The 24,645-nt window shown below is 43.4% G+C and overlaps 2 protein-coding genes across 2 annotated transcripts in view; both read left to right on the top strand.

The window, feature by feature from the left end:
• The first annotated feature begins 6,075 nt into the window (after positions 1-6,075).
• Positions 6,076-24,645, top strand: part of LOC140704270 (G1/S-specific cyclin-D3-like) — a 65,935-nt gene continuing 47,365 nt past the window's right edge. Inside the window, exon 1 of the mRNA XM_072988971.2 lies at positions 6,076-6,200. The gene's annotated coding sequence lies outside the window, so the exon portion shown is untranslated. The remainder of the gene's footprint in view (positions 6,201-24,645) is intronic.
• On the top strand, positions 6,199-13,256 carry LOC140701263 (uncharacterized). The gene is given in 2 exon segments (XM_072988961.2): positions 6,199-7,954; positions 7,956-13,256. Coding segments are annotated over 2 exon segments (1,959 nt in total). The 5' UTR covers positions 6,199-6,401; the 3' UTR covers positions 8,362-13,256.

Genomic DNA, 24,645 nt, shown 5'->3' with positions numbered 1-24,645 from the left:
CAGCGATAAAGCAGTTCAGGAGAAGGCTAGAGCGCAAGTGGAGGAATAAGCTGATGGATCATAATTGGATAGGGTCGAAACTAACCTTTACCTGGCTAAGGTAAAGGCTGCTTTTCGAACAAACCTCACTAACCCGATAAGTGAAACCTCAAACCAGCAGGTGGAATTATTCCCTATAGTATGCAACCTATCCGGAATTGGTCTGAGTGATGGGCCTCCCCCTAGTTTTTCACCGGACCACTTTGCAGCATTTTTGAAATCTAAAGTGGAGGCCATCCGCCGGGATCTCCTTTTTTAAATACAGTGAGTTGAGCAGAGATGTCGAGCGCTCCGTCTTGCCCGGTGACTTTCGATTGCTTTCAGCCTGTGATGCCAAATACTGTGGACAAGGTGCTTGATCGCTGTCGTGCCATCACCTCCTCCCTTGACCCTTACCCGAACTGGCTAATCAAAGCAGCCAGGGCGATAACGGAATGGGCCATAGAAATAATTAACGAGTCTTTCCTTGAGGGCAGGTTTCCTTCCGCCCCCAAGGAGACACTCATTAGGCCCATTAGGAAGAAACCTAGTTTGGCGGCGGATGAAATTGGCAATTATAGGCCCTTCGGCAATATTTCTTTCATCAGCAGAGTGGTTGAGAGGGTGGTGGCTGACCAGCTCCAGGCGCACTTGGATGAAACAGATGCCCTGGATCCGTTTCAGTCAGGCTTCAGGCCGTGCCATGGTACAGAAACGGCATTGGTCACCCTGTAGGATGACCTCCTGAGGGCGGCTGACAGGGGCAAAGTGTCTCTGTTTATCCTCCTTGACATCTTAGCAGCCTTTAATACCATCAACCACGGTATCCTCCTGGGGAGGCTCTTTGAGTAGGGAATTGGTGGCCAGGCATTCGCCTGGCTCCGTTCCTACTTGGAGGACCATCCCCAGAGAGTACAGCTTGGGGAGAGAGTATCGACTCCGTGGATATGGAGGTTTGACAGGGGTCGATTATCTCCCCAATGCTGTTTAACATCTAGATGAGGCCGCTGGGTGGGGTCATCAGGTGTGGGGCTTCGTGTCACCAGTATGCTGATGACACCTAGCTCTACATCTCCTTTTCATCAAGTGCAGGAGATGCCGTTTTGTCCCTTCAGCGCTGCCTGGAGGCTGTACTGAAATTGATGCAGGAAAATGGGCTGAGGTTGAATTTACTTACTGTTTATTTACTTATTGTGCATTGTTTTTATTGTCTATTTCTGGATATTTTTATTTTGCTTTATGTACAGTGGTGCCTCGCTTAGTGATTGACTCTTTTAACGATGTTTTTGCTTAGCGATAAGGTTTTTTGAGCGATCTTGCGTTCCGTTTAGCGATGTTCCCTATGGGGGAATATCGCTTAGCGATCTTCGGGACCTTGCCTCACTTAGCGATGGCAGTTTAGGTCCCCCTGATTCGCTTAGCGATCTTTCTGACAGCTCCGTTTTCGCTAATTTAAAAATATTCTAAAATGTTTTTAAAATTTTTAAAGTACTTGGAATTGTTAGTGCACCAATAAAACCTTCGTTAAATTAATTTGGCTGTGTTCTGAGTCTTTTTTGATTTTTTCGTGATTTTTTTTCCACCATTGAAATGCATTGAATAGGTTTCAATGCATTTCAATGGGGGAACCGCGTATTGCTTAGCGAGTTTTCCTATGCCTATTTTCACTTAGTGATGGTAATCCGTTCCCATTGGAACGGATTACAGGGTTTTCAATGCATCTCTTTGGGAAGTGGTGTTTCGCTTAGAGATTTTTTCTCATAGTGATGGTTTTTTGGAACCAATTAAAATCGCTAAGCGAGACACCACTGTATATGTTATATATAGCGAGGCCAGCTCAGTAAATTCAGTGGTGTTGTAAAGTAATCACTCATGGACACAAGAAAAACGTTTGCTGTAGCTCTTTCAGCATGGCTGGGGGGAAAACTGTCTCTGTCTCTCCGCGTCTCTCTCTTCTGCCTCCCTTTGTTCGCTGCTCCTTCAGTTCTACGCCCTCCCCCAGCCTCCTGTCAGAGCGATTTATTGCCACCATAAAACGCCTACTTGCAGTAGATTTCAACCTGTAGTACAACTCCTAAGCATTACGTATAAACACTACAGCATTTCTTCATCCTATAAGATTTCTACTGGGCTTAACATACACCCCTATAGTACATAGATATATGGAGAGATACATAGACTTAAGCTCTCTGTTCTTAGCAGAACCATATCCCAACATTCCCTCTGTTTTTAGTTTTTATAAACCATCCATCGCCAGTTATACACATCAGAAGGTTCTGTGTCTAGGGATCACATTGCTCAGCCATTGAGCAGGCGGCAAAATCTGTCTTTGCGCAATCAGCAAGTCATAATCATCACCTTCATCACCTTCATGGAGGATATGATATTCGGCTTGGTACAATTGCTTAGGGCTTAGAGAATCAGATGGGACGATCCGATGACATCAGTATTGTAGCATAGATACAAGATAAGGCAACATTGGATAAAGTAACATAAAGTAACTAAAATTACAATTACTATAATGATATACATAACAAGAGTACATTGCCATGTTCAGGAAAAGAGAAAATATTAGCTATTCCATGCATGATTAATGTTCAGATACATGAACTTAACAACCATAGAAACATCTGCCACAGAAACTCCTTTGCTTGAGATTTGCTTCTGCAAAAGAATTAAAAGTTAAATGTGCTCTTTCCACAATTGCTTGCCCTGTGGAATTAAAAAGAAATCCCATGCTTCAGTGTGATTCCCCACTGAACACACACACGCACATCATGAATTTCTTGTATGAGACTTGAGTGGAGAGATGCATGTGGTAGATATGGATTAAGCACTGGCTTCCATACATATACCAGTAAATGTACTTCTGGGCCACTGTAGCAACCCCAGACCTACTGGAGTATCCCACCTTGTAGTTATGCTGCCACCAACCATTCGCTCTCCCAAGTCACCCAGACCAGAACTGGATTTTAATAAACAAGAGAACAAGGTTTATTGAAAAACAAACAGGGTAAATAAAAGGATCAGGTAAATAGGATACTGGAACTTGGTATAGTCCCAATCATACACATACAACAGATTGGTTCCCACGGAACACTTTAAGGTAACGTACAGACCCTGAACCTATCCGTTCTGGCTACCTAGATAGAAATCTGAACCTATCAGGTATGTACTATCTGACGAACAGTTGTACTCAGTCTGACCCACAGACTCCAACTCCACTTCTCCACGTCAGCTCTCTTACGAAGGACTTCCCCCAAATATATACAGTACAGCTCCTCCCCCCTGATGTCCCGCCTTCCACTCCCCATAGGATGGAACTTTCCCTCCAAACCCATGACAGACAGGTACCATCAGTGCTGTATGTGACAGCCACTAATCAAAAGGCAATTAGCAGGTATACTGCTTGGCAAAAGAAGAGCAACTTTAAGAACAGCAACTTTAAGCCCTAGAATCTGCAAGTCAAATCCTATAGCTGTTTTGTCTTTTATTCTTTACTGTGTTTTATTTTTATTTTGGGGGATTAGTAGTAAAAAAGATAGAGGTGCTTGTTAGTGCCCTTAATTTGTCCCTTTTCTCTGGACTTGAATGCTACTTTCAGAAGCTATGAAAAGAGCTTTAAGCTCATCCTACATAATGGTTACTGAAAATGTGTTTCTACAAGAACAAGGAGCAAGATCAAGCATGTCAGATGGATACAGAGCTAAGTGAGCACAGCTCAGAGGTCAACCAGAAGTTCACCTAGTCACTGTATTTACTTTTTTTATATAATGTACATACAAAACTGCCTCCTGTGGGGCCTACTTGTGGCACATTTTTAATCTAAATTTAAATTAACTGTTGATGAGTGACTGGTCTCATAATAAAAAGATACCTGTAAAAATGCCCAGGTGGCATCATGGAGCTATGACCATAACACAGTCATATTCAGACTTGAACAGCCATAGACTCAGAGCAAATTTACACCCGTACAGTATTGGCTCTTTGGCAGCAATCTCAAGCGATCATTTGCATATGTTGAATTGGCCCTAACATTAGACACACTGAGGCAGCTGCTTCAGGCAGAAAACTTTGGGAGCCATGGAAGGCTAAAAAGTTGCTACGTTATTTTACTTCTTATTACTGTAAGAAATAGGGAAAATGCTTTTGGATTTTCTGCCTCATGTGCTAAAGTGATGTGGGTAATTTTGGAAACTGCAGCTAATTCTGAGCATTAAAACTAAGAATTGCTTCTCTGTGAAATTCAATACCCATTGCCCTTTAAGATCTGGCTAACTGATAATAGACAGAGGAAAGACATGTCAAGCGCTCTTATCAACATCACCCAGCGGAAAAGAAAAACAAACAGTTAAATATCTGTTCCTGACAACTGGCAGCATCTGGAACAAGCATTCTGTCCTTCTTTTCAGGGGAGTTCTTTGTAGGCAAGCGTTCCACAGATGAAGTCCTATCATGCTGAGCTACTCAGGAAACTCAGCAATGCAAGGTGTGATAGGAGTTGTAGTTTTGTGAAAAACGGATAATGTACTGTCCAGGATGTTTGCAACCCCTTACAAGTGACTTGAGTGTAACAATGCTTTCTTCAGATAGGAAGATGATGGGTGTTGGTGTGTAGTCGGTACCCCCCTTAGATTTTCTTCCTCCTCCCCTTCTGATTTCTCACAAGACACATGGCTTCTTTTGTACACCAGCCCATGACATCAAATAAATCCTGCAGATTCCCTAGTATTTTCTCTGGGCCTGGAGGCTGCCCGGAGTTCCATCTCTCTGAGATGGAATGTGACCTTGGCCGATCAGGTGGAGATACCGAAGTGGCTGCTGCTTCCAGGCCAGCCAGGGAGGGAGGGAGGGAGGCAGGTTTTTTAGCTGATTGGAGTGTCTGCGCACCTCTCCATAAGACGCACCAAATTTTTAGGAGAAGAAAACAGGAAAAAATAATCTGTTTTCTTCGTTCCATAAGACGCACAGACTTTCCACCCCCCTGTTTTGTGGGGAAAAGTGTGTCTTATAGTGCGAAAAATATGGTACATCTGCTTTATTTATTTATTTATTTATTTATTTATTTATTTATTTATTTATTTATTTATTTATTTGATTTATATCCCACCTATCTGGACTACCAGACCACTCTAGGCGGCTTTTTGAGTTAGAGCTGCTAGCATTAGCAAAGTTACTTGAGCAACTGCATTAATTTCTGCTTGCTGAGTTAGGCAACTGAGTCCTTCTGCTGGCAATGTTTTTAATTCATCTGGGGTTTTCAAGGAAGTTTTCCCAGGCTGGTCAGAATGAGACTGAGAGTCCAGCAGTGGAGCCAAAGAGGCTTCATACACCGTAGGTCAGCCGAGCCACTCATAATTTGTCATGAACTACCAAGGTCCTTCTTCTCTGTTGGTGATCTAGTCTGCAAAGTGGCTCTGCCCTTCCCTGCCTCCTCCAGCAGCTGACCGCTCTGATGAGGAAGCAAGACAAGGATTCTCCCAACTAAGCAAACGATTAGTTGATCGCAGGAAGAGGCAAGGAAGGGCCAGCAGGGCTCTGTTCTGGATTGGTGCACTACTGGAGAAGATGGACCCCAGAAGTGCGTGATAAGACATGACTGGCCCAGCTGGCCTGTGAGATGTGGGAGAGTTTATGTAAAAAAGGTAAAGGTTCCTGTTGATAAATGTCCAGTCATGTCCGACTCTAGGGGGCGGTGCTCACCCCATTTTCAAGCCATAGAGCCAGTGTTTGTCTATAGACAGTTTCAGTGGTCAAGTGGCCAGCATGACTAGACAGGATGCTGTCTAGGCCCATCTTTAGGTAAGAGTTCTATTATATCTTTCCCCTCAGGCTTCTTTTTTCAAAGCTAAACACACCCAGTTCTTTCCTTCTTTCTATGTTGGCTTTCAGTTGTTAATGCATTGTTTTCAAGTTGCTTGCAGAGTGTCTGCTTTGTAATTGCCTCAAGAATTTTCCCTAAGATGGATGTCAAACTGAGAGGTCTGCAGGTCACTAGTTACTCTTTTGGAAGATAGGACTCTTCTTTCATCTCTTTTTCTCTCTCCATCAGGTGACGAAGAGGACAAATGGAATTCTGTTTAGCCAGTCATTCTTTCAGTCGGAAAAAGACATATGAAGGATGAAAAAAAATTGCACAATTAAAAGGAAAAAAGTGAAGAAAGGAAACCAGAAAATAAGAGGTAAAAAGAAATCTCCAACTTCTGCTATTGATGTTGATGCACTTCTCTAATCATCTGAAAAAATCAACAGGGGAAAAAGGAAGGAGAAACGGTTCCCTGTGCACATAAACATTCAAGTTTGCCTCAGATGCCAGTGAACTTGACAAAGTCCACCCAGAGGAGGAACAAAGCAAATACATTGAACAAGGAAAGAGCATCACAATGCACAGTCATTGTACTTCACGTGAAACATCCCTGAGGAGTGAGAGACAGTACAAATGTGTACAGTGTGGAAAGAGCTTCAGTAAGAGCAGTAGCCTCAGTTCCCATCAAAGAACTCACACTGGGGAAAAAACATATAAATGCATGGAATGTGGAAAGAGTTTCAGTCAGAGCAGTGCCCTAAGTAGACATCAGAGAACTCACACTGGGGAGAAACCATATAAATGCTTGGAATGTGAGAAGTGCTTCAGTTGCAGCACTAACCTGAGTTCCCATCAAAGAACTCACACTGGGGAGAAACCATATAAATGCATGGAATGTGGGAAGAGTTTCACTGACAGCAGTACCCTGAGTTCCCATCAAAGAACTCACACTGGGGAGAAACCATATAAATGCATGGAATGTGAGAAGTGCTTCAGTAAGAGCAGTAGCCTGAGTTCACATCAAATAATTCACACTGGGGAGAAACCATATAAATGCTTGGAATGTGGAAAGAGCTTCAGTCACAGCAGTGCCCTGAGTTCCCATCAAAGAACTCACACTGGGGAGAAACCATATAAATGCTTGGAATGTGAGAAGTGCTTCAGTAACAGTAGTACCCTGAGTTCACATCAAAGAACTCACACTGGGGAGAAACCATACAAATGCATGGAATGTGGAAAGTGCTTCAGTCACAGTAGTACCCTGAGATCACATCAGAGAACTCACACTGGGGAGAAACCATATAAATGCTTTGCATGTGAGAAGTGCTTCAGTCTCAGCACTAGCCTGAGTTTCCATCAAAGAATTCACACTGGGGAGAAACCATACAAATGCATGGAATGTGGAAAGAGTTTCACTGACAGCAGTGGTCTCAGTTCCCATCAAAGAACTCACACTGGGGAGAATCCACATAAATGCATGCAATGTGGAAAGAACTTCAGTCACAGCAGTGCCCTAAGTAGACATCAAAGAGCTCACACTGGGGAGAAACCATATAAATGCTTGGAATGTGAGAAGTGCTTCAGTAACAGTAGTACCCTGAGTTCCCATCAAAGAACTCACACTGGGGAAAAACCATATAAATGCATGGAATGTGGAAAGTGCTTCAGTCACAGCAGTGCCCTGAGATCACATCAGAGAACTCACACTGGGGAGAAACCATATAAATGCATGGAATGTGAGAAGTGCTTCAGTAACAGTAGTACCCTGAGTTCCCATCAAAGAACTCACACTGGGGAGAAACCATATAAATGCATGGAATGTGGGAAGAGCTTCAGTCAGAGCGGTGAACTACGTTCCCATCAAAGAACTCACACTGGGGAGAAACCATATAAATGCATGGAATGTGAGAAGTGCTTCAGTAAGAGCAGTACCCTGAGTTCCCATCAAAGAACTCACACTGGGGAGAAACCATATAAATGCATGGAATGTGGGAAGACCTTCAGTCACAGCAGTAGCCTGAGTTCACATCAAAGAATTCACACTGGGGAGAAACCATATAAATGCTTTGCATGTGAGAAGTGCTTCACGCGCAGCACTTCCCTGAGTTCCCATCAAAGAACTCACAGGGGAGAAACCATATAAATGCATAGAATGCGGAAAGAGCTTCAGTCACAACTGTGTCCTGAGTTCACATCAAAGGACTCACACTGGGGAGAAACCATATAAATGCATGGAATGTGGGAAGAACTTCAGTCACAGCAGTAGCCTGAGTTCACATCAAAGAATTCACACTGGGGAGAAACCATATAAATGCATGGGATGTGGAAAGAGCTTCAGTCAGAGCGGTGAACTACGTTCCCATCAAAGAACTCACACTGGGGAGAAACTATATAAATGCTTGGAATGTGAGAAGTGCTTCAGTCAAAGCAGTTACTTGAGTTCCCATCTAAGAACTCACATTGGGGAGAAACCAAACAATTCACACTGGGGAGAAACCATATACAGTGGTGCCTCATATAACAAGCGCCCCGTTTAACGACAAATCCGCATAGCGATGGCATTTTTGCCATCGCTTTTGCGATCGCATTACGATGTTGCCTGTGGGGAAAAATTGTTTTGCGATATTTTCCCCATAGGCCCCATTTTCCCCCAGCTGAGCGGCGGGAGCCTCCGAAGCAGCGCTCCCGCCGCTCAGCTGGGGGAAAATGCCGGCGGTAGCCTCGGAAGGACCCTTCCAAAGGGTCCTTCCGAAACACCTGCCGGGATTCCCCTTCAGAGTATCCGGATCCCCCACCCTCCCACCCTGCCCCCCCGCTTGGATCCGACCCGCGGCCGGCTACCCCAGCCATGGCCAGACTCCCGAGAGTCCGGCCATGGCTGGGGTAGCCGGCCGTGGGTCAGATCTGGGCATCCAGATCCCCCCACCCTCCCACCCTGCCAGCCGCCGCTTGGATCCGATGTGCGGCCAGCTACCCAAGCCATGGCCGGACTCTTGGGAGTCCGACCATGGCTGGGGTAGCCGGCCGCAGGTCGGATCCGGGCATCCGGATCACCCCACCCTGCCCCCGCCGCTTGGATCTGACCCACGGCCGGCTACCCCAGCCATGGTCGGACTCCCGAGAGTCCGGCCATGGCTGGGGTAGCCGGCCGCGGTGTCATAGGAACGCATTAATTTAGTGCGTTTCTATGGGGTTTTTTGCCCCGCATAGTGACGAATCCGTATAGCGATGATTTTTTTGGAATGGATTATCGTCGCTATGCGGGGCACCACTGTAAATGCCATTGCCTGTTTGTATGCAAGGTTCCAGTTCTTTTTTTAAAAACTATGTTTAACTCCCACTAAATAGCTTCTAATTAGCTCTGAAGAAGCTTTTGAAGCCAAGCATTCAAGGGAGTTAATACAACCTCTGGAATTTTCTGCTGTTTCACCAATATGACAAGGAAAGGGAGAGAAGAAACAGCTGAACTGCTGACCTACTGCTCTGAAGAATTTATTTTTCAGGCAGAGGTTGTTCGAGGCAGCACCAGGGCCATCGCCTTCTCCCTTGGAGATAAAAGGCCACGAGGAAAGGCAAGCGAGGTGGAGATCCTGGTTCCTCATTTTTACTAGAGCAAGTGTGAAACATGGACAGAGATTTACAGCTTGCATTCTGGTGACCTCCCAAGCCCTTGGAAGCTAGTGGATGTGTATTTGCCTTTACAACCTTACAACTTTGGTTGAAAGCTGTATATCCTCACGGCCTCATTGCTAAGCAAATACTTACAATCAAGCAGCGACTCCACAGTGCAAGAATATCAGGTGCGGTAAGGAAACAGAATTTTCTGCTCTGCCTTCTCCCAACTGTTTAAAAGTATTGCTGAAAAGTCTAAAGCAGACTAAGACTAAGACAGATTGCTTTTATTTCTGGACAAAAGGGGATGAGTGAGGCCTAAGGCAGATACTTGATTGTGGAATCTCTAAGCACTCCAAAGTAATTGAGGGCCCGCCTGTTCTGTGCTTGTAACTGCACATGTACCTCTGGGTTTAAGTCAAGCCGTGAGAGGATAATCAAACCAAAAGATCTGTACCTGAGAGCAAAACCCATTCTCCAACTTTTAAACCTCCTCCAGCAAGTTGCTAGAAGACTGAAAAAGCCAGACCTTCTGACTGGACTATCTTACCAGAGGACACACAATATTAGTACGAAATTAGTACATTCTACAATATATGCTTGCCTTTATATATATATTTGAATTTTTCTGCTCCTAGACTTGCTAACACTGTTAAGTCAAAATAATTTTAAAGACCTTCTTTTCAAAGTATTATTATTATTATTATTATTATTATTATTATTATTATTATTATTATTATTATTATTATTATTATTATTATTATTATTATTATTATTATTATTATTATTATTATCATTATCATTATCATTATCATTATCATTATTATTATTATTATTATTATTATTATTATTATTATTATTATTATTATTATTATTATTATTATTATTACTGGCATGGTATATCTATATACTTACTCTTAGTAGTACACATTTTACTATATGTATATATCTTATGGTCTAGTACAGGAATAACCTGCTCTTGTTGGACAATGGTTTTTACTAGATGGGGTTATAAAGAACATGGGGCTTCTCCATTACATGGAAACTTATTAGCAGAGAGGAAAGGGAGACAAAAGAAAATTACACATTTCTTTTCTCCCAAAGAGGAGGGCAATAAAATACCAATGAAATTACAACGATATCATCACCACCACCCCAATCTAGACTGGTCAGTTGAGTATCGTTGTTCAGTAATAGAAACAAATAAGGAAGATTATGCTCCTGACCTGGCGACAGAGTTAACAGTTGCAGAAAACGTTTTGGACTCCAGCAGGGTGGAAAAAAGGAGGTAGATGGTCTCATGTTAAAACAAATAGATGAATTGGCACAAGGATGCATCCAAACAGAAAAAGGGCCCTTTCCAAAGCCAGTTAAGGCAAGAGGAGAGTCTGACACTAATACACTATTCCAGTGGGTAAAAGACATTCTAGAGGAGATAACCTTAATTAAAATATTCCTCTATGAATCTTATGAGCTATTAACCACTCTATCCAAACTGAGTTAAAAAAATGTACCTAACAACAACAACAAACAAACTGACCAAGATAATGCATTTTACAGGACAGTTCTGCCAAAGAGGGTAAAAATTCCAAACAGGAAACCAAGAATAGGGCACAGGAAGGATCTCTGTATGGATGCACAAGTAAAAAAAAAAGAATAAAATTAGCAAAAAATAAGACCACATCACCATTAATTAAAAATCCCAAGAATATTAAGAACGCAAATAAATCAAGAAAACCATCCCAAAAAATGAATTACCATAACTTATTTAAACACCTTGAGATGAACTCAAATAAAGAGTCAAAATCTTCCAGACTTAAAAAGAAACTCTGAGTGGTCGGAGGACCAGATGGGTCCAAAATTTTTCAGACCTTCTTTTTGACAAAGATAGAGCTGTTAGACCTTCTACCCTCTTCGCTCTCTCTGATCTTCCTGTTTGGCCACCAGTAACCATAGATGACTCAATTAGAAGCCAGAAAAGCAGAAGGCCTCCATGCCATCCCACCGGACTTATTGAAATGTGAACCGAACTGGTGGACTTCACTCTTTGCTTCCCTTTTCACAGCTAGAGATAATACTGGGATCTTGCCAAAATTCTGGACCGCTGCAATCCTTGCCCCATTTATAAAAAAGGGGGACCTGCACTTCCCGGAAAACGTCAGAACTATCAGTTTATTATCAGTTATTGGGAAACTCTATGCAAAACAGCAACTATTTAAACTTAATTCCTGTATCAATAACCAGACATTGCTAGGCCCTGAGCAAGCTGCATTCAAGAAAGGTAAGGCCACAGTAAATAACTGCTTAATACTTTCGCATCTTATTAAGAAAACAATTAAGCATGAAAATTCTAAATTGTATGTGGCTTTCCTTGACTTAAAGGCAGCTTTCAATTCGGTAGACAGAGAGTTTCTCTGGGAAAACCTTGAAAATATGGGAATAGAAAAAAAGACTCATTTCCCTGATAAGAATTTTATACTCTGGCACAACATGCCAACTTTGTGTCTCAGAAATTCTTGCTCCCTCCCTATTCAACCTATTTATGAATGATCTAGCCCCCTTTCTAGCCAGTGTGGAGGGCCATCCACCAAAATTGGGGACGCATTGTGTCCCGTTAGTGCTTTATGCAGATTTCATCTCCCGTTCCCGTCCAGGTTTGAAATGTTTAATCAACAGAATTGTGGAATACCTGGACAAAAACAAAATGCAACTAAGTTAGGATGAATCCAAAATTTTGGTTTTCTCAAGGTCGTGGAAGCAACTTCAATGGAATCTGAATAGGCACAAAATAGAACAGGTAAAAGGGGGTATAAATATCTAGGCAACCTAATCATCTGCCACACCCCAAGCCTTCACATATATCTGTGCACGGACCAATCTGGCAAGAGAAAAGGAGGAAGATAAAGGCTGCTTTTGCAAGTCCCTGTAAGGACAGGATGATTGAGTAATTGGTCAAATATTAAATTAATAAGTAAAATTCATTAATTGATTAACATTTAAATTAAATATTCATATTGACGTGCCCCTACGTGTCCCCAGATTATTTCACTAGCCTGAGGCCCACGACACGTTCTCTCCTTTACGCTGGCCACCAGTTGACCTCTCTCAACCCCACAGTCCGCCCACCTTAATAAGTTGGGAGGGATGAGCAGCTAAGAACTAAAGCTCCATGTCGCCAGTATGTAGAACAACTTTTAACATGCATTTCTTCCTTTTGAAGACATAGTTTTTCTTCATAAACCTTTGGAGCGAAAGATAAGGAGTGTGTACATGTTGCTAAGTTCTTTTAAAACTTTGTTGGTTTAGAGTTGAACACTAGTTTTGTTTATGAGTCTGATAAGCTTTTAGGGCTATGCTCCTAATGAGACAATTTCCTACAATAAGGCCCATTTCTAAATGATAGTAGTAAAATGTTTGACTTATTCAATCAGGCAGAAGCCTCGTAAAAGCAGGCCCGACCCCCTCCCCCTTTCTTTCTTCGTAGCTCAAGGACTAGCGCTTCTTGAAAAAGCAACATGCTTACAGTCGATAAGAATGGAATGCAGCCTTCTAGGCTAAGTCAGCAATGGTTTAAGATCTATTTAACTGTTCTGCGCATGTTTAAGATGTGTTTTTACTAATCCAATGAATTTCGCTAACTAACTTCACGCCCTTTTAGATTGTGCGCCCACCCCAATCGCCCAGAAGGGAGAGGCTATAAGAGATTGTACCGATTCCTTTGTTCTTTGGAGAAACCCATTATCGCCTTAAGTAGGTGATTTGCTTTCTCCCCGCTATCTGCAGTAGCGTCTCTATCTTGCAATAAACAAACCTCAATAAAGCCTTTGTGTCTCCGTCTTTCAATTTTTGAGAGCTTCCCTTCCTTTAGAGAACCGGATAACAGTAATAATTTTTTCTATGCAAAAGAATTTTGTCCTTTTACTTCACCATTACAATTAGTGACTCAAATAGAAAATTTCCCAACAAACTTGAAGGGTTTTGTTGATTTGTTTAAGGATAAAAAAGTTGCCAATTGAAGGACTGGATGATTAAAATGAGCTCAAAGGATCAGCCGCCTAGAGTGGTCTTAATTGACTAGATAGGCGGGATATAAATAAAATAAAATAAAATAAATAAATAAATAAAATAGATAAATAAATAAGATTATAGCTAAACCTGAAACTAATAAATTATCATGGTACAATTATATCCAATTAGGCATGGTTGAGGATTAATGGCAAATGTAGAGAATGTACTATGGACAATTTCATCATATGAAGACACAGAGAAGGATGCTTTGAAGAAGGGAGTAGTAATTAAAATTTCTAACCTAATTTTGGATCAGGAGGAAAATGAGATTGAAATAGAAGGATTGAAATCAATTTGGGAACATGATTTAAAGGCATAAATCAGAATAAAAGATTGGAAAAATCTGGAAGAGTTGTAAGATTAATGTCATTAATAATAAAGGAGATTTTTTTTAAAAAAAATAGTTTAAGGTGGTACATGACTCCAGTGAAATTGAACAGAAAAACCTCAGACTATTCTAAGGCCTGTTGGAAATGTGATGAAGAAATTGGCATGTATTATCATATGTGGTGGGAGTATAAATGATTCAGAAATTTTGAAAATTGATTTTTAAAGAAACATATAATATATTTGGAAAAGAGATTGACTTTAACTCAAAAATTGCTTTGTTGTCAATTTTTGATAAATTAGAATTTGATTAGTACTCAAAAGAATTGATTTCTAATTTTATGACAAGTGCTAAATTATTTATTAATAGCTAGTTACTGGAAAGACAAACATCATATCAAAGTAGAGGATTGGTATAATGAAATATGGGACATTGTGTGAAATGAAAAATTGACTACTGAACTTAAGATGAAAAGAGGGGAAATAGGTTTGAATATTTTTATGCTATTTGGGGTAGATTTCTTGAATTTGAATTAGTGAAAGGAAAGTAATAAAAGAATTGCTCCAAAGGCTCCTGTGGGTATGGGGTGCACTGGGTTTTAGATTGTTAGTAAGTATTTTGTATTGTTTCGTATTGTTGTATTTGATTTGGAAAATAGTAAAGATTTTTTTAAAAATGAAATCAAGATATTCTACATTCACGGGTTCCCTTCATCCACCAGGCCTGTAACTCTATCAAAAAAAGAGATCAAATTAGTTTTGAGAAACCCATGTTGACTTCTAGTAATGACAGCATTGATTTCTAAGTAATTACAAACTGCCTGCTTAATGATCATCTCTAGAGTCTTTCCAGGTATTGATGTCAGACTGACAGGATGATAATCCTTTGGGTCTTTTTTTCTTGTAATTTTTTTTTTACACTTAGCTGAGTTGAAAGTTCTTTAGTCGACCATTCTGGTTTCTTTAGAGACTCTCTGTGTGTGTGGACCAATCCAGGGAGTGACAGGGTGTCGAGGCAGGGACCCAGCTGCGCAATTCGTCTGAGAGGGAAGTGAGCGGATCGGACCACTGGCACCATCTGATTCAACACTGACGGCGTTGGGTCCAGAAGGACACCCAGCACACACACACACACACACACACACACACACACACACACACACACACACACACACACACACACATTCTCTCTCTCTCTCTCTCTCTCTCTCTCTCTCTCTCTCTCTCTCTCTCTCTCTCTCTCTCTCTCTCTCTCTCTCTGTCTTGTTTGGATTCAGCCTCAGTCTACTGTCCCTTTTATCCTCCCATGGAAGGAGAAGGTGGGAACAGAACTGAGGTTCCCTGTTGATCGATCATCATAAGAGTTTTAAGTAAAAGTTGATGGTGCAAAGCAAAATCGCCCACCCTGGCTTGTCTGTTCAGGGGGAAGAAGGAGGGAGCCTTGGAGGGGAAGCCCCCCCCCACAGACACACACACCCCAAATCAGGATGACCAAGGTTTGCCTCTTGTCAACAGGACCTGACCTTGGTGAGATTTTATTTTAAAAATACACCTAAATAAGATACAAAGAAAACCATACCACCAAACATCAGCACTTTGCACATGCTCAGAAAAGAACTGTGGTGTCATGGATGGAGGACCAGACTGGGAACCAGGAGACCTGGATTCAAATCCTTCCCGGGCCAGGGAAACTGAGAGGAGAGAGAGATTGGGGGGGGGGGGGCAAGGCTACTTCGGCCACCTCTTGAAATGTCACTGACCTTGCAAATGTTGGAGGGATTTGGGATGTGGTTCTTTGTTTTTGGTCCCAAAAGGAGCAAAGAGACACCAACTCAGTCTTGCCCCTTCCTAGGAGAAAGGAAGGAAGGAAGGAAGGAAGGAAGCTCAAATTGTTTCTAAAACTGCTAAGGAATCTAAGGAATGACATCAAAATAATAAAAATGCAATAGACCCTTTATATAAAATTTAAAGTAGTAACAGCTCACAACCCCAGCAAGCTCATTCCCAGAGGAAGCTGGTGGGAGAACAGAGTGGTTTTATTTCTTTATCAATGAATCCACTCCGTCCTGCTTGGTTGCAGATTATGCTGATCACATAACTCCGTTCGTGCTCCTGTTTAGCCCAAGATGCTGCATTTCTCCTACTCCCACCAAAGATCAGACTGGCTGTTTTCCTCTTCTCTTTCTTCCCCACCTTTATTTATCCCCTTTCTCCTCCTCGGCCGGAATCATGATCTCTCCTCTCTAACGTTTATACTTGCTCTCACACCCTTTTCCAGACCTCCTTCTCCTGACGTATAAGTGGGTAGAAACCAGTGGTTCTTAACCTTGGGTTACTCAGGTGTTTTTGGACTGCAACTCCCAGAAGCCTTCACCATCAGCTCTGCTGGCTGGGGTTTCCGGGAGTTGCAGTTCAAAAACACCTTTGTAGAAGTTTAGTTATTTTTTACTAGATTTTGTTATTCATTTAACTGCAATATTCTTTAGAAATGTAATCTATTCTATGCTTAGGCAACAAACTGAATATCTATAAAGACTTTATTTTCAAATAAAAATATTCTTTAAAAATCCTTAAGGAATGGTATTTTGAACAGCAAGTCTGCTGAGCCTGCTTCCGGGGGGTGGTGGCAAGGCCAGGAGATTGCTAATAAGAGAGTCCTATCTTTCTGAGCTTTAGAGAGTCTTAAGGGACTACAAAGCCTAAGTGCCTGTACTTGTTAAGTATAATTTAGTGCAGGAGTGAACCTTTTAGGCCAGACCTGTGGGAAAGGATCTGTGATACACCCTAGCTGGGGTTACCAGGACTCAGCCCAGCTGGAAAGGGGTACCTGGACACCTGGATGCTCTCTGGCCGACTGAGCAGAGATCGCTAGAAGGAGGCTGGTTCGCAACACCCTCACCCAAGGCGGCTGCTGAGGGAACTCCACAGTCCAGGGGACAAGAGGGCAAGTCCTCTTATGGGTCGAGAACTGGTGGAGAAACAGGGAACAGGGAACAGGGAGGAGGAGGTGTCAATGGGCGAATTCTCAGCATGGAGGGAGGTGAGGAGCAGCCTGCCCCTGGGATCTCTCCTGGGACCAGACCTTTTTTTGAACCGGTTCACCAGTTACCTGGAGACAGGGAGAAGCAGTGAGGGAGCCAAGTTTGCAGGTGACACAAAACATTTTTTTTGGCAGCGAAGACCAGAAGGGATTGTGAAGGGCTCCAGAAGGATCTCTCCAAACTGGGAGAGTCGTGGCAAAATGGCAAAGGCGTTTCTGTCTAAGAAAATGTAAAGTAATGCACATTGGGGCAAAAAAAATATTTCAAAACTAGAGTGATCATCTCACGGGTTCTGAGCTGTCTGTGAGGGATCAGGAAAGTGAGCTTGGTGTGATGGTGGAAGGGGGGGAGGAAGGGGGGAGGCAGGAGCCCCAGCTGGGAAGGAAGGAAGGAAGGAAAGAAGGAAAGAAGGAAAGAAGGAAAGAAGGAAAGAAGGAAAGGGGAGGGCAGAAGGAAGGGAGGGAGGGAAGGGAGGGAGGAAGAGGGGGAGGAAGGAAGGGAGGGAGGACGAGAGGAAGGGAGGGAGGGAGGGTGGGTGCAGCTGCTCTCCCTCCCCCCCTCTCTCCCCTCACATCGATGGGGCGGGGGGAAACTAACTACGCCACACATAAAGAGGCAAAATCACAAATTATCCATGAAGAAAGAAAAGCTGTCCTTCACACCTTCCTCATCGTCTCTCCTCAGGAGGAAATGGCGTGGGGGGCGGGAATTGTCTGCTTATCACCTGACGAACTTCTGTCTGTCAGGAAGGCCATTAACTACTTCTCAGTTAATAGAGCAAGAGTCCCAGGTTCGACATGAGGGAAAACCATCCTCTCCCTCGTCACCGCCCCTCTTAAAAACCTCTCCTGAGGGGGAAACCTTCTCTGAGGGCAAGAAATCAACGCAGAAACAAGCCCCCCCCGCGTCATAGCCGTTGCCATGCCAGCAGCTCAACCGCGCATGCGCCGTTTCCCTCCCTTCCCCCCCCTTTCAGTTAACAAGGAGCCCGCCACCGCCACCGCCTGGAAGCAACGCGCCTGCGCATTTTTGTCGTCGTTTTTCTTTCCCGCCCTTTTTTTCTCCTCACCTTTCTTGGCCCTCCAGGCGAGAAGGAAGGAGGAGGAAGGAGGGTGTGACGTGTGCCATGACGTCACCTGCCTGTCTTGGCTAAGGCTGGAGTTTCCTGGCCTATGGCAAGGCAGGAGGTGGGTCTTATAGGGGTGGAGCTTGTGTATATAAGGTGGGTGTACAAGGAGGAAGGAGGTTGTTGGGGAATTGGAGAGTGACAGGGTTAGATATAGGTTAGGTGATTTAGAAACTGTGTGTGAAGTAACTAAGAACTGTGCAGGGTGAAGGTCTGATAAATATAGTAGTACAAGTGATTCTTTTACTAAGTGATTTCCTTTTTATGTTTGCAATCAATAAATCATTATTTTTATTTTAAAATCCACAATAAGTCTGAAGTGTCAGGTTTATGTGTGGTTGGTGGCAGCGAAGAAGTATTGTGTGTGTGAGAGAAGGATCGTGGCCTGTCATCTCTTGTGGTGACATAGGAGGAGGTGGCAGTCGCGACAAAACTGGTGCCAGTGTGTGGGATACGAGTTGTCCAGTTGCCCAGTTGCCCAGAAAAGCCTTGGCTAGTGTGACCAGAGCAAAAGGATTTCAGTTAGGAGCACCTGAAGTGGGGTGTGGGTAACTCTCTAGGATTTGTCTCCAGGGGGGAGCAGATCTAGTAGAGAGGCACCTAAACTTCAGAGTGAGGGAACTGAGTTATGAGCTCTAAAAGGTCCATTTTGTGAGGGAGATTGACCCAAAGTAGAAGGCTGTTGTGACTTGGTCTGAGAGTCCAGAGTTAAGAGAACTCGGAAGGGACAGACAGACCAAGGGCAGCAAAGATTTGGGATCTCTCTGGTGAACTGCAGAACCTGAGAGAGGGTGAAGCTGTGGTGGATTTGGAAGTAGAGCCAAGGGCAGAAAATTAAAGTAGCTCTAAATCTGGCAGGAGGCCCAGTGAAGGGGCAGAAGCCATTAGAGACTACAGTAACAAGCCTAGCCATATCTATTGGTATACCCTATTGAAGAGTGTTAGACCTTAGCACAGGAAAGAAAAAAAGGTGACGTTTTAAACAGAGGCTTGAAAATAGAAAAGAGCCTTCTGTGTAATTAAAATGCCTCTCACGCGCAGTCAAATGGCAGAAGTGAGTGAACAAAGAGACCAAGCAATGTCAGACTGGTCTGGGGATGAGTCAAATGGTGAGGGAAGAGTTGTCTCAGTGCAGGAAGAAGCTAATGGTGAACAGTTAACAGAACTGAGGAAAATTCAGTTAGCCCAAGCTCATGAAGTTCAAATGAGGCAGTTAGAAATAGAAAGGGAAAGAATGGCCCTAGAGAAAGAGAAAATGGAGCTAGAAAAGGAGGAAAGAATAGAAAGGGAAAGAATTGCCCTAGAAAAAGAGGAAAGAATAGAAAGGGAGAAAATTGCTCTGGAAAAGGAGCGTATGGCTTTTGAACTTAGGAAATTGGAAATATTGAACCAAAACAACAACAACAACAGAGATTCTGGTTCTGAACTAAGCCAGTTATCAAAATCAGATTTGAAGAAATTTCCTACATATAAACAGGGGGATTGTCCTGAAAACTTCCTTAAAATCTTTGAACGAAGTTGTGCTGATTTTTCTGTGAGGGAAACAGAGAAAATGATAATTTTGAGGTCTCTCCTGAGTGGAAAAATGGCTGATGTGTATGCTGATATGCCAGTTGAGCTCAGTAAAGATTATTCAGAGTTCAAAAAGATGGTTTATAATCGTTTTGGCATTAATTCAGAACATCTTAGGCTGAAGTTCAGAAAACTTTCTAAAAGATCAGATGAATCTTATATCCAACTTGGTTTTAACCTAGAAAAGTGTTTGGATCGGTGGCTTTGAAAAGGAGAATGTAAAAACCTTTCAGGAATTGAAAAATGTTGTGGGCCTGGAACAGTTTTATTCCTTACTCCATGGGGAACTTAAATATTTAGTTCAAGAACGTAAACCAACTGACGTTAGAAACGCTGCTCAAATAGCTGATTTTATTTCTCAAATAAGGGGTCCTAGTTGTTATGAGGGGAGAAGTGTGAGGAAAACATGGGACCCAAAGTTCTCTAAGGAACAAGCACAGAGACAGACTAAAGTGGGCGGCCATTTTAGTGAAAAGCCCTCAGAACAGGGCCAGCACAGTAAAGAGAAACTTGAGAGATTTGATGGGAAAAGCTCATGGGGGGAGAGAATCTGCTTCATTTGCAAAAAGAAAGGCCACATTGCTGCACAATGTTTTAATACAAGGCAAAATAAAGAAATTCCACCTCAGAAAGTTAATGTAAAGAAGCAAAGGCTGTATTTTGTGTTCAGAGTAAACCTCAAGCTTCTTCTAATGATAGCTCTGTTGCCATGGAAACCCAAGCAGAGGCAGTTAGGAGCTCTGAATTGGATACATTGAAGGAGCTGCCTCTCGCTGAAGTTGTCCACTGTTATTACATAGAGACCAATGGTGCTTTATTGGAATCTGCTGGGGACAGGATAAAAGTCTTTGAAAATGACTATACAGCTTTGAGAGACTCTTGTTCTCAAATTTCTATTTGCCACTCAGACATAGTACCACAAAGTTGTATGATTGCTGACCAGACTCTATCTGTGAAAGGGATTGGGTCAGAACTAGTTTCACTACCTGTGGCTGATTTGAAAATTGAATATCAGGGTTGGAAGGGATTGTGGAGAATGGGGGTGTCTTCTGAGATCCCTACCCCTTTTCTTATTGGTAATGACTTAACAAAGCATGTCAAGAGTGCCCTGGTGGTAACACGTGCACAAAAGTACAAAGTGAAGCCAGTAGTGAGACTGACTCTCAAGAGCCAGAGAAATTTGTACCACAACCTGAGGCATTCTCAGTTGAAATACCTCAGAAAGGCCTCTTTGTCAAAGAACAAACAGCAGATCCCACCTTAAAAGATTGTTTTGCAAAGGTGACTGATAAGGATTTATCACCTGAGTGCCCTGAACGTTTTATTATTAAGGGTGGTTTACTTTATGGGGAAAAACTGAACAATATTTCAAAAGGGGGGCCTGAAGTTAAGAGACAGTTGGTGGTGCCTGAGAAATATCGCCCTATGATTCTGGAAAAGGGACATGCAGACATTTTCTCAGCTCATATGGGGATCAACAAGACCAAACAAAGAATAGCCCAAAACTTTTACTGGCCTGATATAGGCAAACATATTAAGAGTTTCTGTCAAAGATGCCATATTTGTCAGAGACAGGGCTCTAACTGTGATAAAACTAGAGCAAAGCTATGCCCATTACCAGTGATTTCAACTCCTTTTACACGTCTAGGGGTGGATATCATAGGTCCAATGCCCAATGCCACTAAGCGGGGGAACAGATTTATTTTAACTATAGAGACCCAGACTGTGGCAGGAGCCTTAGTGAATTACATGAGTAGGATGGGTTTTCCTTCTGAGATAAACACAGACTTAGGAACCTCTCATACATCCAAACTTATGAAGAGGTTAGGCAGGGGGGTCATTCACATAAATGCCCTGAAGCCTCATTACAGAGAGACCATCCATGTGCAGTTTGCTATAAAAGAGGCTGATAAGGAGGAACATGGGTTGCCCTTCGGGGAAGGGAGGGGCCCACAAGAGTTCAATCCACTAGAGGTGCAGATCAGCCCTGCTCTATCCAGAGAACAGCAGAATAGTTGTAGAGCGCTGGTTATAAAACCTCAAGAAGTGTTCTCAAACAAACCTGGTGTTGACAAGGGAGTGCTACCCAGGATTGACACAGGGAATGCTTCTCAGTCTGTAACACCATATAGAGTAAGAGGTTATTACTGTGACAATATTCACAGAACGCTAGATGAAATGCTAAATGATCAAATTATTGTACACTCATCTAGCGCTTGGTTAGCCCTTGTAGTTTTAATAGACAAGCCGGATGGCAGTGTCAGGTTCTGTGTGTACTACAGCAAGCTATATTCAGTAACCAAACCTGATGCTTATCCTAGGCCTAGGCTTGATGACATAAGTAAGATGATTGAAGGAAGAAGTGATCCTAAGGCCCAAGAGAAAAGCGCATTTGGCAGTCCATTTGGCCTGTTTGAGTTCCGGGTCCTCAGTTTTGGCCTGAGAAACTCACCGGCAACGTTTCAGAGGCTCATGGACCATACTCTGAAAGGGCTTAGTGACTTCACAGTAGCTTATATCAATGACATAGGGGTCTTTAGCAACACCTGGCAAGATCACCTACATCATCTAAAGTTAGTGCTACAAAGGTTGAAAGATGCTGGCTTAACTGTTAAAGCTAGTAAGTGTCAGCTAGGTAACTCAGAGATAAAGTACCTAGGTCACATAGTGGGAGGAGGCCTAATCAAACCTTTAGAGGCCAAGGTAGAAGCAATCCTGAAGTGGCCCAGACCTACCACTAAAAAGAAAGTGAGGTCCTTTTTAGGTCTGGCAGGGTATTACAGAAGGTTTATACCCGGTTTCAGTGAGATTGCTGCACCTTTATCAGACCTGACAAAGAAGCAGAGCAGCAACAGCGTTTCCTGGTCGGAAGAGTGCGAGATGGCGTTTGGACGGCTGAAAGATGCTCTAACCAACCATCCAGTGCTGCATGCTCCTGACTTCAACAGAGAGTTCATCATCTACACAGATGAGTCTAATGCCGGTGTGGGAGCGGTACTGTGCCAACAGGATGACAGCGGAGACCAACATCCGGTGGCGTACCTGAGCAAGAAGTTGCTTCCCAGGGAGAAGAATCTTTCTACCATCGAGAAAGAGTGTTTGGCGATCATCTTTGCGATCCGGAAGCTGAAGGCTTACGTCTGGGGTCGACATTTTACCTTGTGCACTGATCACTCACCTCTATCGTGGTTGCGGACTATGAAATCACAGAACAGTAAACTGATGAGGTGGGCGCTTCTTTTGCAGGACTATGATTTCGAGGTTAAGGTGGTCAGAGGGACTATAAACTGTGTGGCTGACGCCTTATCCAGAAGACTGGAAGACGACATCTAAAGGACTTATGGACTCTGTGTATGATATATGGCAATGTAAAGTGTTTTGAAAGTTATGTATTGTGTTGTGATAAATGTTTTGCATTGAATGTTTTTATTTACCTGTATGGAGAAAATGTAAGTATATTTGTAGTTGTGTTAAACTGTGTAATAAATGTTATGCTTTATGTTTGTGGCAGTTGTTTTGGGGAAAAAGCACCTTAGCTTTCCCCCACAAAACAACTTATTAAAGGGGGAAGGTATGTGACGTGTGCCATGACGTCACCTGCCTGTCTTGGCTAAGGCTGGAGTTTCCTGGCCTATGGCAAGGCAGGAGGTGGGTCTTATGGGGTGGAGCTTGTGTATATAAGGTGGGTGTACAAGGAGGAAGGAGGTTGTTGGGGAATTGGAGAGTGACAGGGTTAGATATAGGTTAGGTGATTTAGAAACTGTGTGTGAAGTAACTAAGAACTGTGCAGGGTGAAGGTCTGATAAATATAGTAGTACAAGTGATTCTTTTACTAAGTGATTTCCTTTTTATGTTTGCAATCAATAAATCATTATTTTTATTTTAAAATCCACAATAAGTCTGAAGTGTCAGGTTTATGTGTGGTTGGTGGCAGCGAAGAAGTACTGTGTGTGTGAGAGAAGGATCGTGGCCTGTCATCTCTTGTGGTGACATAGGAGGAGGTGGCAGTCGCAACAGAGGGCTATGGGGGAGGAAGAAGATGGGGGCGTAACTTTGCCCCCCTTTTGCCGCCTCCATCTCACCTTTCTCTCAGCCGGCCCTAAAGAGAAAATGGGGGGCTGGAGGGGGGGAAAGACCCCCCCCTTCCTCCCCAACTACTGTCTCTTCCCCTCCCTCAGTTGCACACACACACACCCCGCCTGCGGTGCCCCCTTTCCCTCCCTTCATCCCTGGGACCTTCTGAGGCGCCTGCCCTCCTCATAAGAACTTAAGAAGAGCCCTGTGCTGGATCAGGCCAAGGGGGCCCCTCTTACTTCAGCTCCCTGTATCTCACAGCGGCCCCACCAGATGCCTCTGGGAGTACATTTGGAGGTCCCTTCCTTTGAAGCCTGATTATACGGCAATGGTCTTTTTCTCTAGAAATCGGTCCAACCCCCTTTTCAAGGCATCCAGGCCGGAGGCCATCTCCTCAACTTGTGGCAAGGAGTTCCACAGAGTAACCACATGCTGGGTCAAGAAATATTTTCTCTGTTCTCTTTGTTGTTTAGTCATTAAGTCATGTCCGACTCTTCATGATCCCATGGACCAGAGCATGCAAGGCCCTCCTGTCTTCCACCGCGTCCCGGAGTTGGGTCAAATTCACGTTGGTAGCTTCGATGACACCATCCAACCATCTCATCCTCTGTCGCCCCCTTCTCCTCTTGCCTTCATACTTTCCCAGCATCAGGGTCTTTCCCACTCTACCAACACTCAATTGGAGTGGTTTACCCCTGAGGGTTTTGGTATTGTGTTAGAGGGAAAAGAGCTCCCCTCTATCCACATTATCTCTCCCCTGCATCATTTTATACGTCCTAATCATGTCTCACACACACACACATACACACCCCTTTTCTATGGACTAAAGAGTGCCAAAAGCTGTTGCCTTTCCTCATCAGGGAGGGGCCCCAGCCCAGTCCTCATTTGAGTCGCTCTCTTCTGCACCTTTTCCACTTCCACTCTGTCCTCTTTTCCCCTCACCTTCCGTCTCAGAGGGACCTTCCTCTGAGGGGGATTTGGGGGCAAAGGAAGCTTGCCTG

The sequence above is a fragment of the Pogona vitticeps genome, chromosome 2, assembly GCF_051106095.1.
Source record: "Pogona vitticeps strain Pit_001003342236 chromosome 2, PviZW2.1, whole genome shotgun sequence".
Lineage (NCBI taxonomy): Eukaryota > Metazoa > Chordata > Lepidosauria > Squamata > Agamidae > Pogona > Pogona vitticeps.
The sequence above is the reverse complement of the archived record's forward strand: the minus strand, read 5'-3'. Positions and strand labels throughout refer to the sequence as shown.